At 41.3% G+C, this 16,279-nt stretch overlaps 3 protein-coding genes and 1 long non-coding RNA gene across 6 annotated transcripts in view; 2 read left to right on the top strand and 2 right to left on the bottom strand.

Annotated features, from left to right (window-relative positions):
* Positions 1 to 2,010, top strand: part of KNTC1 (kinetochore associated 1) — a 35,781-nt gene extending 33,771 nt beyond the window's left edge. The window contains exons 61-63 of the mRNA XM_061344598.1: positions 499 to 644; positions 1,507 to 1,597; positions 1,862 to 2,010. Coding sequence (XP_061200582.1) covers positions 499 to 644; positions 1,507 to 1,597; positions 1,862 to 1,918 — 294 coding nt within the window. The 3' untranslated portion in view covers positions 1,919 to 2,010. The remainder of the gene's footprint in view (positions 1 to 498; positions 645 to 1,506; positions 1,598 to 1,861) is intronic.
* A 1,474-nt stretch (positions 2,011 to 3,484) lies between these two features.
* VPS29 (VPS29 retromer complex component) lies at positions 3,485 to 7,065 on the bottom strand. The gene is made up of 4 exons (XM_061344537.1): positions 6,923 to 7,065; positions 4,667 to 4,858; positions 3,980 to 4,215; positions 3,485 to 3,812 (listed from the first exon to the last, which is right to left on the bottom strand). The coding sequence occupies exons 1-4, from the start codon at positions 6,923 to 6,925 to the stop codon at positions 3,695 to 3,697; spliced, it is 549 nt and encodes a 182-aa protein (XP_061200521.1). The 5' UTR covers positions 6,926 to 7,065; the 3' UTR covers positions 3,485 to 3,694.
* Positions 7,066 to 7,106: 41 nt separating this feature from the next.
* Positions 7,107 to 15,887, top strand: RAD9B (RAD9 checkpoint clamp component B). 3 transcript variants are annotated; one of them, XM_061344536.1, is made up of 11 exons: positions 7,107 to 7,177; positions 7,429 to 7,499; positions 8,612 to 8,761; positions 9,251 to 9,365; positions 10,281 to 10,380; positions 11,235 to 11,341; positions 13,017 to 13,123; positions 13,554 to 13,618; positions 14,445 to 14,567; positions 14,935 to 15,187; positions 15,496 to 15,887. In XM_061344536.1, the coding sequence occupies exons 1-11, from the start codon at positions 7,144 to 7,146 to the stop codon at positions 15,625 to 15,627; spliced, it is 1,257 nt and encodes a 418-aa protein (XP_061200520.1). In that variant the 5' UTR covers positions 7,107 to 7,143; the 3' UTR covers positions 15,628 to 15,887. The 3 variants fall into 3 exon arrangements, with proteins under 3 accessions (XP_061200520.1, XP_061200518.1, XP_061200519.1); XM_061344534.1 differs by lacking the exon at positions 15,496 to 15,887 and adding an exon at positions 7,585 to 7,755 and having other exon boundaries at positions 14,935 to 15,450; XM_061344535.1 differs by lacking the exon at positions 15,496 to 15,887 and having other exon boundaries at positions 14,935 to 15,450.
* On the bottom strand, positions 11,419 to 13,024 carry LOC133207545 (uncharacterized). Its single transcript, XR_009724073.1, has 2 exons — positions 12,624 to 13,024; positions 11,419 to 12,516 (listed from the first exon to the last, which is right to left on the bottom strand). It is a non-coding gene; the product is annotated as an uncharacterized LOC133207545 (long non-coding RNA).
* Positions 15,888 to 16,279: the final 392 nt, after the last annotated feature.

The raw sequence follows: 16,279 nt of genomic DNA, 5'->3' as shown, positions 1-16,279 counted from the left end.
ACTTTGGGGCTTTTTGTTAGACAAGAAGATAAAGGTACTCAGAACCCTTTTTCCTCTCTGCCCTGGTCTTGCCAAGCATTAGTTGACGTACTGCCCACTTGTAAAACAGAGCAACTTTTGCAGGGATTTTTGCATTTTTATTAATGTTGTGCAACTGAAAAACTCCTTGTATATACACACAGTGTTACAGGCTGCTCTGTTTGCAGGCCAGCAATGTTTGCAGCACTATGACTGTATTTTTCTAAATAGTATTTTAAGCTAAAAGGCCAAAAAGCTTATAAAACTGCACTTTGTTGCTTTGTCTTGGGCTGCCTTCCTAAGGGCAAGTTTCTTAATTTGTAAAATCTGCCATTTTCAACACTAAAACAAAGCTTAAAATAAAACAATAACCTCTATGGGAGTCCAGCAAGAAAACTCTGAGCTCTTTTCATTCAACAGTAGAATTTCTTCTGTTTAAAATATGAATGCTTTTTTCATTACTAAAACTTCAATCTACAGATCCGATCTTTGGTTTTGGACAGCATCATAAATGAGAAGCTGTATGAAAAATTCTTGAAAACTAAGTATTTTCCACTGTTGAAGCAACAACTGATGAGGACTCACAGACTGAAAGAACTGGTGGATTACTTTGTAAAGAAGAACTGGTAAGTTAATAAAAGGTGAAACAGGTGGTGCATTATTGATAGTAACAGAAGCTTAATCTCTCTTTTAGTTTAGTTCAGTTTATGTCATTGAGATTCTCTAGTACTTGTCTCCAAGGATTTCTGAAGTAGTGCTAAGTTAAATGAATACAATAAGAATCACACCTCACTCCTTTGCATATTTAGGCCAGAGTTTTATAGTGCCATTCAATGCAAGGTAACTATTTTGTAGAGCCTGGACTGGCAACCAGATCAAATGCAGTTAAAACAGCACGAACGACCTGCCTGAAAAAGCAAACAGTTTTGAATCACTTGACCATACCTTCAGATGATCTCAGCTTGGTGGTGACAGAGTCACAGCTTCAGCAGTACAAGCACTGAAAAAAAATAAATGAACTACCTGGACTCCAAACTTAGGAATTAGTGGTTTTCAAGAGCTAGAAATACCCCTTACGTTCCACTTAAATAAAACAAAGGAGCTTGCTGCTGAGCCTGCTGCAGGGCTGTTCTCAATCAGGAATCCATCAGTGGTGACTCACAGCACTTGGGTATTGAACACAGCTGCAGCTTTTCACTTCACACCCCAAATACTCGGTATTGTGAGTTACCAGCTATCCCGCAGTCAGAATCAGACAGGAACTAATAAATAACTGTTTAAACTCTAGTATATACTGATTTTATTAGCAGTCACAAGTTAAATGCTAGGCTTGTCATGGCTTGTTTCCCTCTAATGGGAAATGACAGGAACTATCTGCAAAAATACGGGGTCATACCTCATTGTTCCACTTCAGTGTATATAGTCTGAATTCTTTGCCTTTTAGGATGTTTTAAGTTGATGAAGTTGATAAACTTTTCCCTCCTACAGCATTGATGATGCTACAGCCCTAATTCGAGAATATCAAGAGAAATGTGGAAACCCCACTGTGGCAGACGTAACACCATCCGACCTTCTGAAGGTAAACCAAACCACTTCTGCACCTCATGTAGTGCTTTCTCCTTTTGTTTTTTCTACACGAAGAATTTCACTCAACTTTTAGCAAAAATACTTGTTAGCTGATTTTTGTAAAATATATTGTATATAATATCCCTTTATTAATTAATTCATTTTATTTGGACCAAATCTGTGCCATGTGAAGCATTATGCTTTCAGGTACCTTCACAGGTTTTAGATGCTCTCCCCTTTTCCTAAGCCATATTAATAGTGTTTTTTCACCTTCCAGATGTATCTGAATGGACCAGAGACGTCTGTACTTGAACTGTCATTGATAAGGTCTTGATTTACCCTTTTCTCCCTCTGCTGGTGATAGGGCCATGCATTGGGAATGCTCCTACAGTCAAGTGAACATTAATCTAAAACCTCAGTGCTCTTTTATCAGAGTTTTCCACATTTTTTTAACCTAAGTTTTCCAGGTTTTTTTAACCATTCAAGGCTGTTTCTTCTCCATCCTCTTTCTGTTGAAACAGTTTAGATTTACAGTAAAATTTCCTGTTTCTATCCAAGAGTAATGTTCATATTCTGCATTTTGCAGGGATTTTAGGAAGGATTAGTTTATTTCCTTCTGTGTTTCTCCATGTTTAAGTCTGCTGTCAGCATCTAGAATTCATTCAGACAAACATAACCTTGTGTAATTACGATAAACTGTTTCTAAAACTGTAAATGGTGTACTTGATGTAAAATATACTTTGTAGTCCAATTGTAATTATATCTACACTGAGCACAAATAAACTGGTATCCATTTTGTTCTTATGGTATTCTATAAGCCTTTTTTAATTATGGCATTGTTCCACTCAGTCACTAACCTTCCTTGAGTAATGCATGCCAAGGTTTTCCTTTCAACTCTGTTCTTTCTGTATGTCTGCAGCAGAATACAGCAATAGCCACGTGTTTCACTGCATGAAGTAGCAGTTAGCCAGAGGTTCCCCGAGATACTAGGCTGAAACACTGGTCTCTAAGGTAAAGCAGATTTATTTTGAATAGAAGTTATTTAGTCAGCTTATTACAGAGTAAGGGTTCTAGCTGATCCTTTAAACTATTGGTTTTCCATAGAACTTAAAACTTTGTGACAAATACTGCACAGTTTCTTGCATATATACCACATTGGAAAGAGCCACAATACAAAGGCCAACAACTGCAAAGTAAATAGGCCACCACTAAATGTTCTTCTGCAAGAAGACAAAAGTTAATGTTCTGGTTTTATTGGAAGGTTAGCAAAATGGGATCTGTTTATATATATATATATATATATATACACACACACACATACAGGGAATATACTTCAAGTTCCCTGCAGGCATGAGAAAGGAAAGCCCAACAGTCTAGTTGTCTTGAACAACCCATGTCTTAGTCTCCTATAGTAGCACGAGTGTCATATGGAATTACATATCCAAAAGCTCTGCACAAGGAGCAAAGCATGTATAGCTGTAGTGTCAGACATGAACCATAAATAAAGGAAAGCCTCTTTATGATTTATAGATTTAATGAGACCATCATTCATTAAAGCATAAGGGTATTTGAAACCGCTTTGATTATAAAAAGACTAAACTTTCTGCAGTAAAATTACTACTGTAAGTTATGAGTTACCTGCAACAGTTTCAGAATCTATAAATCCATTTTATTGGGAATGTTAGGTTGAGAAAATTGTCAACTGGATTCTGAATCAAACATAACATGGCCCCAGAGCCCCCAGTCTTTTTGTTCAAGCCTTTTACAATTAAGTATCTTCAGAAGTCACCAAACAGAGCATGGGGCATTCTAAAAGCACTTGCAACTGGTGCATTTTTCCCCAACACCAGTTCATAAAGCTTAGTTTTTCTACGAAGTGGAGTTTATTACAACATAAAGGAACAGTACTTAAACAGTTACTTTAATGGAATATTTTACAAATCAATTCATATAGAGAAAAGCAAACACAATGATGTTTCAAAGTTATTACCAAGAAGCTACATTGTTTAAGCTGTTAGTGAGTAAGGGTAGGACTGTAAACTAGCAATCAAGTATTGGAATTTGCAGTTCAGAATGAGATGGTAAAAATACCAGACAAGCCAAAGCATGTTTAAGATTTTTTGTACTCAATTCTTTCTACTTTCACATCATCTCCAATTAGTTGATAGACATACGTAACTACCGTGGAAGCTTGGATATCCATCAGCACAAATGAAGGAATGATGTTGCTGGAAAGAAAGGGAAAAATTCATATTAATTGTGAGTATATAACCACCTCAGCAGTGTTACGCTGCTGCTATCAACCCTTCCTCTCCCCAGCATTTAGAATGTCGACATTAATCTTCATCATGAGTTTTGTAGTTATTCCCACAGATCATTCCCATACTTCACTTACTTCTCTAAGGCATGATAGGCTCCTGTAGCTGATCCCGGATTGATATAGAACTTGTTTTCATGTTCAAATGCCTCGAATTTGTGTGTGTGTCCTGAAATTAGGATGTCCACATCAAATTGCCTCTGCAACAGTGCCAGGCTGGCCATGTCACCCCAGGGAATAACCTGATGGCCATGAATCAGCCCAATTTTGAACTGTCCAACAGTTACAACTTTCTGTTCAGGATAATTCAGGTTCTAAAAAAGAAACCAACCACAGATTAGATGTACAGATTTATGCTTTAAAAACAATTTATGCAACACGAAAGAGAGGGGGGGAAAGCTTCTTAGACTCGTATCACAGAATCCCAGACTGGTTTGGGTTGGAAGGGACCTTAATGCTCACCCAGTTTCAATCCCCTGCCACAGGCAGGGACACCTTCTACTAGACCAGACTGCTTCAGGGCGCAGCTTCTCTGGGCAGCCTGTGCCAGTGCTTATGAAAATAGTCAACGTGACTGGCCCTACTACTACAAAGCTGCTTTTACGAACACTGGAGAAGGTGGCAAGATGCAAGGAACTTTAAAGGTCTAACAGCAACAAGTCCTGTTGCACCACCCAACCTCAGTTTGCCCACTTTTACTTGAATTACAAATAACCCTTGATGTAGATGCACAAAGCCAATGTTATTATCAAGAGAGGACACTACCTCATCAAAGTCCCCTCTGACAACATGAACGTCCCCAGCCAGAGTCTTGAGGTAGTCATAAGTGTCCTTGGTGCAGAGGTTTCCCGTGCAGAGGATGTGTTGGATCTTCCCTGGAACCAGCAGCTTTTTGAACTTGGCTGGGAGGCTGTTGCATCGATGTGGAATGTGAAGATCTCCCAGCACTAACACCAACTTAGGTGTCACAACAGGAAAGAAAGGTGGTTACAAGATGCTTATTAAGACAAGAACCACAGGCAAACAGAAAGCTTTGCAATGTGCTCTTCGGTTTTCTAACTTGGCATTTTGATGTTTACTAAAGTAAGTCTGAAACTGTGATGGAATATTGTTATATTGAGGAAAAACGGGGCCCTTACTACCACAGGACATTACCCAGAGGGGCCTTTACCGAAACAACAGCCTACAGCATCTACATTTATTTTGTTGCTGAAAGCCATTGCAAGGTGTAACAACAGAAACGTTACTACTTGATGTATTTTACATAAATTTAGGAACTACCATCAGCTATCCCTAGCACATGTTCTCAAGCACAGACCTAGCTAGACTGGCCAATTGCCCTTAAAACTCAAACCCCATTTCTTTCTAATTTGTTTTCTTATCCAAAGAAAAAAATAAGGCAAATAAAAAGCACTGAAAGTTTGCAATGTGTGTTAACAGCTGACCAGAACACAAAGCTTGTTCAGAGCCCTTACTGAGGAACCTCTGAACAACAGAGTAAGACTAACAGATTATAGAACAACAAACAAAGTAAACCAGGGCACTGCAGACAAGATAATGCAGACTATTACACATCCTGCACCCAGTGCTGCTGTTATCGGTTCTAGATACTCATAGTTGCGGTACAACAGCTGTAAGGAGAATACAAATTTAATGGGGCTTCAAAATTAAGGATTCAGCTGAAGTAGGACCATAGTTTAACTGTACAGGCTTTAAATGTGCAAATAAAGAATTAATGCAAGCAACGGCAATAAATTAATTATGCAAAAAGGGCATGGAAAGCTCTATAAAGCATGGGACATGACACCACTACACTGCAAAAACACTGGATCTACAGAGTCATCCCTGTTAATTTGATGAATAGCTCCATAATAAAAGTTTATTTTCCAACTGTAACACTTTGTTAGTAACAGTACCTAAAATGACAGCCATCAAATGCACTTGTAAAAGACGCAGCACATATATATATATATATAAGCAGTAGTAACTATGCTAATAAATTGTAATATTTCTTTTTTATATTTTTAGGCCATGCAGCTGTCTTCATGCTTATAGGCATCAAAAAAAGGCAAAACTTGAGTGAGTTTTGGTTTTATTGGGGCATTTTTGTGCCATCATCAAAAGCACGCATCTTTGGTGAACAGACGGATTAAAGTACTGGTAAAGCAACACAAGAGGCTTTGAATCCATGAGCTGCCAATTTAAAACCAACCCAGGAGAGGGGGGGAAAATACGTTTTTGATGGTTTTTCAAGAGTTGCCAGTGAAAAATACCCCTCCTAGCATCAGTCTATAGTGGCCGACCCCATATTCTCCCTCAAATCACATCTGAGCACCCATTAATTACAGAAAAGCTTGGCAAGCTACAGTAACAAAACCTAATTAAAAAGTACTGAAGTGTGTTTAACGGTCACAGCAGAATGAAATGGTGGCAAAGATCGTTATGCCATCTGGCTTCTACTAGGCATTTAGGTGCAATCCTGAGCATGGTTTGAACAGCAGCCCCTAATTCACGTGTCCCATCTGACATATGTATCATCTAGTAACATTGACAAGCCCTTACCACCAGTGTTAGCAACAGCCAAGAGGAGTAAACTTACTCTGTGCCCAGCCTTATTGGAATGGAGAAGTTGATTGCAGACAGGGGGGGAAATGAAAAACAGGGTGAACCATGATCAATGTTAAAACAAAAGAAAGCAACAGAAAAGAAAATACAGCCGAATGAACAGGCAAATAATAATTAATGAATTGTTGATGTTATGAAAGAAGCGTTAAAAAAAATAATTAAACTCAGCTTCTGCGCGCAGCCCCGGCCGCCACAGCCCCTCCGCACGGCCCCTCCTCAGCGCTCCTCGCCCTCCCCGCACGAGGGGGGGGGTTTGGGGCGGCCACCGACAGAAAGCATTCCCCGACCGCGCCTTCCCCACACCCCGCGCCCCGGAGGAAGCGAACCCGGGGCCCTCCGGCGCCACGGGGCGAGGAAGACCCCGGGGCCGGAGCCCGGCGCAGCCCCGCCGCTCACCATCCTGCCCGGCGCCGCGCTCCTCACAGCGCCCGCAGCGCCTGCTCCCGGAAGCCAGGCCGGCGCCAAGCACTGGCTACGGCGCCTTCGAAGGGCCAAACACAGACCAAAACGCGTTTCTCCGCAGCCGCCTTCCGGCTACATCCGGGTCTCTGAAGAACTCCCCGCAGCGGGGCGTTTCCCGCCCTTTCCGCAGCCGTCGTGTGAGGGAAGGGGCCGCCATGAAGTGTGTCATTGCCGGGGCGCACCTCAGAGGTACCGGGAAGGCAGCGAGCTCCGATCTGAGGGGTTTATGTGGGGGAAACGAGTGCCTCAGAGCCGTGCGGCAAAGCGGGCTTCAAGGGGTTTGTGCTGAAAAGGGAAAGGAAAGAGTGACGTTTTCCACCCTGCCATTGGTTTCCATTGTAAATGCATAAAACATTTGTGATGTTTCCTTTTCAGTTATTCTGGAGAAGATGCAGTGTAACTTTGGGTTTTCACATTGCGTTGTTTTCTTCTCCTGCCAGTGTTCGGAAGAGCGATTCACGCCATAGCACGGATTAGCGATGAGTTTTGGTTTGACCCCTTAGAGAAAGGTGTAAGTGCGCTTGATTCATTGTAATTTAAAAGCCTCTCTTGGAAGCACAGTATTTACTTTGTTGGATAATGCGGTTTTCCTGCAGGTACCCTCCCATCTGAGCCCCTCCACTTTCAATATGGACAAATGCCATATTATCTGTAATTACAATTATACAGATTGCATCATGGAAGGGCCATTCCCACTGTCCCTGCTGTTCCATTCTTTGTTACCTGAGCTTCTCCGGGACATCTGGATTAATACCATGGGTCAGAAGGTTTTGGTGCTGTACCCCCATCAGAAGCTGCCTCTAAACAACATGTTTTGTACCAGGATGACTCAGCAGGAAGGGTGCATCCATTAATGTGCCTCTGATTAATCAAAACGCCATTTCCACCAAAATTAGCATTTTCTCTAGGGAGTTCTTGGTTAAAAGTGATCTTGGCTTGCTGGGAGGGTGAGGAGTGGAGATAATTCCCTTTTATACCTTTATAAACTCTTTGTATAAGAGTTTAAGCTCTTTATATAAAAGTTTTTGGGGTGCTACTGGTGTCTTTGCTCATTTGTATGTGTTGTGTGAATGGGCATAGAGCAAGATTGTTCTAGAATAAACTCCAGTCCTTCAGATGCTTCAGACTGAGCTCCAAGTGTTTTGGTAACTCAGCAGACGTCAGGGCCACTTAAATGTCCATAGACTGGATTCCTTTGCCTATATAATACCAGCAATGGTACAGGTGATAAATTTGAACTATGACACTATCCATAATGCACAGGGGAAGTTTAGATTGGATATAAGGAGGAAATTCTTTCCTGTTAGGGTGGTGAGGCACTGGAATGGGTTGCCCAGGGAAGCTGTGAATGCTCCATCCCTGGCAGTGTTAAAGACCAGGTTGGACAGAGCCTTGGGTGCCATGGTTTAGAGCGAGGTGTCCCTGCCCATGGCAGGGGGGTTGGAACTGGATGATCTTAAGGTCCTTTCCAACCCTAACTATTCTATGATTCTGTGAGTACTGAGATTTAAAAGCTCTATGGTTCCTGTAAGGTACTGAAACACAGAGATTTTTTTGTTAAAGTTTCAACATAAATAGTTTTGAGTTAATAAATATTAACTAATAAATTATTTCCATTTTCAGCTTGCCTTGAGATCAGTGAATTCTTCAAGGTCTGCATATGCATATGTGTTCTTCTCATCTACGTTTTTTCAACACTACTGCTGGGCAGCTGTGCCTCAGCCACATCAGAAGGAAAAGCAGTTATCCCCCCCTTGTAAATTGATAATCAAGGTACATTTCAATGGATTTTTCAATGCACAGCTTTGTAAGCAGCAAATTAGCCCAATTTCCAAATGAAATTATAGAGGGAGGCTCCTAGAGGTATGTGAATGGCTCTGAACTCAAACACTTCTGAGCAGCTCTGCAAAAGGTTGTTAGTATATAATTATGTTTGGAAGTTGTACCTCCTCAGCTGTGCCCTGTGGTTCCCAAAGTCAGAGCCAGCTTAATGTCAGGATAAAGGAATACCACATTTCTGCCTCTCTGTGGTTCTCCTTCACAGCCAGTATGAGCCAGGAGAGCTTTGACCAGTTCTTTAGCAAGCAGCTCTATTGGCCGTGTATTGGAATAGTGGGCGAGGATGGCAAGGATTAGTATCTGCTTAAAAGCAGTCTGGGGAAGCTATAAAAGCAGGAACTTGATATAAATCATACAGAAGTAGGGGAAATATTGCTTAGTGAATAACCTCTGCTCTAATTTGTTTGTTTGTTTTCTTTACAGTCAGTTCTTCCCATATTTAGATCCGTAAATACGCTGGAAAGGAATGTAGAGAAATGCAGCATTTATAGAAATATTAATGATCATCACGTAACTTTTAAGCTCCTCTGCAAACATGGTAGGTTACACATCTTCACAGGAGCAGCAGCAGCTTAAAACAGCAGGGCAGCACAATATTGAGTCTAATTAGGAGCTGAATGTTCTTGATGGAGCATTATGCCAAACACTTCCAGCCTCTTCACATCATTATTTATACTTATCTGCATTACCTTATTAAAATGAAGTTAAATAGGCTTTATCAGACAAACAGTCTTCAGCTCAGTAGTTAATGCCTGCTGTATATTAATTGCCAGCCAACTGCCTACAACATTTAGAATGAGGCTGGAGTAAACTCTTAAAACACATGGAAAAGGAGGGAAATCCTGGTTTGGTAGAGGATTTCGCCTTCTAACACAGTTATTTAGCACAGTAACAGGTCTGACATCCTCAGTCCAGCAGAACACTAGGTGTACTTTGTAAAATTCATAAAGAACCATCATTTATCAACACAGCTTGCTGATGTGATAGCTTGTGATACCACTGTGTGATAGGCAGTGGTTTATATCATTAAAAATCCAGCTTGTGTTACTAATAATGAGATAATACATTGAATTACGGAAGGATCATTAAGCTCTCTTAGCTCATGCTTATCTAGAAATACAGAGAGATCTGATTCTATCACCATTTATATTGTACCAGTTAAACACTGAAGCCTTTCCCCACTCCCTGCATTTGTTGCACTTTTTGCTCTTTGCTTGCATCTTGTGAATTCTTAAAAAAACATCAGATCCTTGTAGGGCATAACTGCTAGAATGAAGGAAGTCTCCCATGGCAGGTGAATGCAGTTTTCTATTTGTTACTGAGTTATTTCCACACAGCTAGAGTAAGTGTAGTTACTTTCTCCACTGAGATATCCTAAAAGGACAGTTAATACTGAATAAACCAGTTAAAATGACAGACCAGCACTGATTTTGTTCGTACCCTTTATACTCAGGTGTTGTGAAAACATACAACCTGACATTTCAAGAATGTGATCCGCTGCAGGCTGTTTTTGCAAAGCATATGTGTCCCAACGTACTTAAACTCCCCTCCAGGTAATGAATACAAAAATGTTCTCTTTCTGGAATGCAGAATCTTATAGGAGATGATACTGGTGCCATAGTCAGTGGCAGAATCAAAGTCTGATTGGGGCACAGTCAAAAATGGCAAATTCCTAAACCCTGTGCCTTAGTGCTTGATTGCAGCTTAAGAAATGGGGCTCATTCTGCCATTAATCCCACTCAGTCTAACCTTGAGAATCATGTACTGCCTGCTTTGAATTAATACCTTTAAGCTACTTCCACCTATGACAACTAAAGCAGAGCTGCAATGTCATAGGTAAAGAATCCAGTGATAAAAGTACAATTTCTTCAGTGCAATAAGGCAAAGTTCTTGTCACTGCAAAGGCAAAGAACAGTTCAGCTGTACTTTCCCTGACAGCATTTCTCTCACTGTGCTTCTGACAGTGTGTTCTTGTCACAAGAATCAGCCATTAAAAGTGTACAAAGATCTCTATGTATAGATACCATGTATTGTGTTTATAAAAAGATTATGTAACTATAAAAACCTAAGCTTTTGAATAAGGAGTAGAGGATACTCAGGGTTGCTCAAAATTGTGATTTATACATACAGAAAGGTATCAGACATATATATATGTCAGACTGATCTGGCAGCATACACAGACAGCAAACAAATCTGCTTTTGTAATGACTGGCTGTATTTTTAGATGTCTTCTGTACCTATTGCCACATAAATCAATTAAAAACATGCACACACAGTAGGGGTTGCACATTTCAAAGGCACTTTTGCAACCAGTACTGCCCAGGGACTGTTCTAGTTTCTCACATGAGTAACAAATGCTGGCTGGGAATCTGTGGCAGGTATTTTAACACTGACTGATGTTTTACAGGCTGCTGGCTGATATCCTGGTTCACTTCCCCACCAGTCAAGAAGAAGTAACTTTATCAGTTACACCAATGAAAGTTTGTTTTAAGAGTTACACCGAGGAGGACACTGGTAAGAAAATCCAAATATGAAACAGTATTGGGACTTTAAAACAGGTAACTAAAAGAATAATAACCAGAGAGTGCGTTTTATGGCTCAATGAGATTTGTAAGACAGGGAACATACACAGGGAGATTTTAAGTCCTACTTCTGCGATTTGGTTTTAATATATTTGAGGAAAGTATGTTTTTTGACACCATTTCCTGGTATCAGTGGCAGATATCAGACTGAACAGCCAATTGAAATAAATTATGTCACTTGCCATAGGCTTGAGCAGAGTAATTACTGTGCTGCAGGAGCAGAAGCATGGCAGCAGACAGCAAAAAGGAGATCATTTTATGTTTTGAAAAAGAACTACTTAAATCTGAATACCACAATTACAGGATTGATTTCATTACGGACCGTATTTCAGTAGAAGGGCAATACAGTGCGTTAGCCGGCCTGACAGAGCAGTGCTGCATGCTGCCGTCCTCAGATCTCCAGCTGAGATGAGAACAATCTAAATTCATGGGGTCTGACTCAAGCTAATTTTAAAGATGTAATTGTGTTTCTGAAGGACAGGTTCTTGTATATCACATAATAAAGGGATGCTTCTCATACTTGCTTATGAGCAAAGCTGAGGATAATGACCTAGAAAAAGATGACTGCCTAGAGCATAGGTGGGGACTGTGCTGGGAACAGGCTAAAGGAGTGGAGAGCAAGAAGGATTAAATGGTGGAAGATGACTAGAGTTGAAGCAGAGAAGAAATTATTGAAAATAAAAGATACTAAAGAGATTACAGTTTGAATGACAAACTTGGTTAGTTTAGAAACATACACTTAAGAGTACTGTAAGAAAAGATGAAAAAAGAGTAGGTAAAAATGTAATGAAATACCAAAACCCCAAACAATCAAGGAGGAAAAGTAGGCATTACAAGCGTTGTTGCTGTTGTGTAGCATGTAATGCAATACACTGCCTGCAGCACTTGTTCTGTATGAAACAAACCACGTCCTTTGAACGCATCATCTGGTACTGGCTTGGGTTTTTCCACATCCACGTTTAATTTTCACATGCACACATCACACCTCCTGCGCAGACTTGTTCTCATCTGCACATGGTAGCCTCTGCCTTGCAGAAGCTGTTGGATGTGTTACAGTTCTTCCCTCTTACTTTCTTTTCATGCACCTAATAACAACTAGGGGCTGACCTAATGGTAAGAAGCAACAATTGGCATCTGAAACGGAGGAGCCTGTTTCCTGTTGCCACTTAGTAACAGGAAAAGATTATAATTTAAAACAAAGAACCTAAATCCACCTTCATTGTCCTCTGATGATTGTCAGCAATTATGATTAACCTGTTAAAGTCAGGTGGCACTTTGATCTTCCTATCTATGCAGCAATAAGAAGCTGGTAATATTATTTGTGATGAATGCCTGTAGACAAAGCAGATTTGTGACAGCAGCAGCAGGTATTGGGTTAGATCACACTGGAACATCAAACAGGTGATGTTAAAAGCCATTTAAATCTACATAGTATCAGTAAACTGAAGATTTTAATTATGAAATGAATTGAGATGAGCTAAATGTTTATTACTGTTAGTCACTAAAAATACAATTACTTGCTCAAACAATGCTGATATAACAACCTCAGGGTTATAATCAGAGTTTGTTGGGGTCAAACTTGCCTCCTTTCTTGTTACTTTAAACAGATTTCTCAAAGACAATGCTTACTGAAATACAGCTGAATCCAGATGAATTTGACTACTTCCAGGTTGGAGTTGATTCTGAAGTGACGTTTTGCCTTAAAGAATTGAGGGTAAAGTAACAACTTGTTTTGAAAGTAGAACTTTTCACATTAATTTGCTTGACTTGACCAGGACAATGCAGGATGGCCCTGGACAGGCTCCATCAGGCCTCCTGACCAGCAGCACTATTGCATCAGCTGGTCAAGGATTAGCTTTAAAACCAGTATCTTCCAGACACTGGGGAGTCCCTCACAGTGGCCTTTGAAAGGCAACAGAACACTTCTGCCACTGTGACTGACCTGGAGAAGCATTGTGGCCACAGAAGTTCTCCATGTACAAGCTTCTTTGACAAAGCCCCAGGCAGGGATGGCAGCAGATGTGTTCTAGAAGCAGTTGACTTTTACCTTTTCTTGCCAGTAAACAACATCTGGGATAAACTTAGATTCTAATGTTAAGCTTCTGGTTTTAATGGTGCTTAACCACCCACCCCTTCTTTTCCAGGGACTCCTGGCGTTTTCAGAAGTCACCAGTGTTCCTGTCTCCATCCATTTTGACATCTCTGGAAAGTACGTTTGGGAACACACCTGACAAACTGCAGCAGTTAATCCTCTGCACTCAGGTTTTGTTACTCAGTATTTAACTGGAACAGTAAACCAGAAAAAGCTCTATTTCTAATCTGCGATACAGGGTTAAATAGCTTGTTATTATGCAGAAAGCACTTAACACAGGCACAGCATTACTAAGCTGCCTGTGCTGACTAATGAGCACCTATATAGAAGTCACCTGCGTGCTTCAGGCTCTCAGACTAATCACAGAATCAGACTGGTTTGTGTTGGAAGGGACCTTAAAGCTCATCGAGTTCCAATCCCTGCCACTAGACCAGGTTGCTCCAAACCCCATCCAACCTCATGAAAATATACACTGGTGTATTCTACACTGGGAAAATTCATTATACTAGAAAAGGAAACATGCAAATGAACTGAGAGCTTGCCTCTACTTCCATAGACCAAGATTCACACAGCTGTTACTGCTGCATTTGCTAACGGTGTGGGTAGGAAAATACATCAAGGCAGAAGTATGCTAACGCAGACAGCAGTTTTATTTCATAGTCTAAAGAAACCATAAGTTTTCTGTTTAAAATACAAATTTAACTTGCATATTTAAAACTATACTTTGACTAAGTACAATACTGCATAGTATTGTATAACATTTGCTCATTGGTGCATTTAAATCTGCCTCAGGAAGCCATCTCGTATCCTTCAGCAGCAAATACATCACATTTTCAGCTTTTCAGAGGCACATTTTAATCCTTATGTGTAGAATTGCACAAACTTTTCTCCCACAACACGTGTAATTACACACACTGGTTTACATCTCTGAATGTGTGTTCAGACCAGTTGCTTTCAGCATTGAAGATCTGGTGCTGGAAGCCAGCTTTATCTTGGCTACCTTATCTGACGTTGACAAGAAGACTTCCCAGCAGCCACCACCCAGCTTTACACCACAGCAGGAAAGGTAATGGTGGGCTTCAGGGGTGGGAGAGGGAGGATGGAATATTGAAGTTTAAGTGTTCCAGCCAAGCTGGATTTAAGATGAAAAAGGAATTGGTTCATTCTTGCAGGGTACTGGAGTTTCTGTTCAAAACTAGGCAGGTTCAGGAACACCTTAGCAGCATGTACAGCAATAAAACAGTACAAGAGAGCACACTCTGTACTGGCTTCTGCTTTCTTTTATCTCCACAGGGTTACTGCAGTAGGAGGGGAAGGGAAGGTACTTGTTGAGAATCCATTCTAAAGCCATAATGATTTCACTATCAGAAAATAGACATTCTAATGGAAACATAAAAGCCACTTACTGACCTGACCTACTCTCTCCAATCCAGCTCGGAGACACATACAGGGAAAGCTGAAAAAGCCTCCATGGATAAAGACAGCAGCACGCAGGCAAATGCTTCCAAAAAGCCACAGAGGGGTGAGAACACCCCGAGCACGGAGCTGGCAAAACCTGGGAGTCCTTTGGTAAAGCAGATTAAAGTCAGTCCTGGAGCCACAGAGGGAGATGTACCAGGGGTAGGAGCAACAACCACAGCCCATGGAGCGCTGGCAGGAGAGGCAGCAGAGGCTCACTATGACAAGGTGAGGAGACAGCCAGTTGTATTCAGGGTGGAACACCTCAGCTGGTGTTCAGGTACATGTAGCCTGGGGGTTACTACATGTAACTACATTCAATTCTGCCTGTGGCCTTTCAATGGAAGCAGCTCCCACAGCAGCAGAGCTGACAAAAACCACCACCACCACGTTTAATACTGGGAATACTCACAGGTGACAGGTCTGGTTTACCTGGAACCCCTGTAGACTAATAAGGATCTTGAAGTAGCAAAAGCTTCAGAAATAATTAACCCCAAATTCACAGTTTCTGACTTCTGTAATTACTGTATTTTCAGTTTCATTCCCTGTTTTTTGGAGCAGTTTCCTGTAAGGAGAAGGATGCCATCAGTCACACCTCCCATAGCCTAGCAACAGATAGCGACACTGAAGAGGATTTTGGCAGTGTGCAGAGCTCCCCAGTCCTCTAATGCCATGAAGCATCTGAACCTAAAGACTACTGGGGGTTGCCTTGAAAGATACAAGGTGGGGTAATGGTGGAGCTGTTTCCTGGTTGTACAAAGTTTAGCTGCTGTTCTGCAAGTTAGAGCTTGATGGAAGCTGTGTTCTATGCTGGTGCAGTGAACAGCACTTCAGGAATACCTGTTCAGAGTCTGGGAGGTGGAAATCCCACTCAGACAATGCCTGTGTTTTTGCAAGACGGGGACTCAACTCAGCACCAGCTAATTTGGCACTTGGGTTAAAAGTTCACTCACTGTTCGCATTCACCACCAGCACCGGTCATCCTGAGCCATTACCTGCTGTTCTGCCCTGTCTGGGGTTCATTGCGTGTTGTGCAAGAACAGCTTCAGCTGCTCAGTGCCCCAGCATATTCCTGCTGGAGAACTCTGCCACTTGAGGCCAGGTAAGCTGCTGTTGTAAAGCTGAGTGCTGGAAATAAACCCATCCACCCACTCCAGCACAGCCAGACACGCTACTGCTGGGGAACAGCCGGTGCTGGTACAGGGTTGGTGCAGAACTGGCGTTTCACTGAGTAACCAACGTCAGAGGAATGCATTTGAACAAATAAAGGTGATGGTTAAGAGGTTTCTGTGTTTCCCATTATTCTTTTCCCACTCCCTG

This window comes from Neopsephotus bourkii, unplaced genomic scaffold, assembly GCF_033783945.1.
Source record: "Neopsephotus bourkii isolate Nb327-2 ecotype Australia unplaced genomic scaffold, CSIRO-AGI_Nbou_v1 NB_230, whole genome shotgun sequence".
Classification (NCBI taxonomy): Eukaryota; Metazoa; Chordata; class Aves; order Psittaciformes; family Psittacidae; genus Neopsephotus; species Neopsephotus bourkii.
This window is presented reverse-complemented; position numbering and strand designations above follow the sequence as displayed.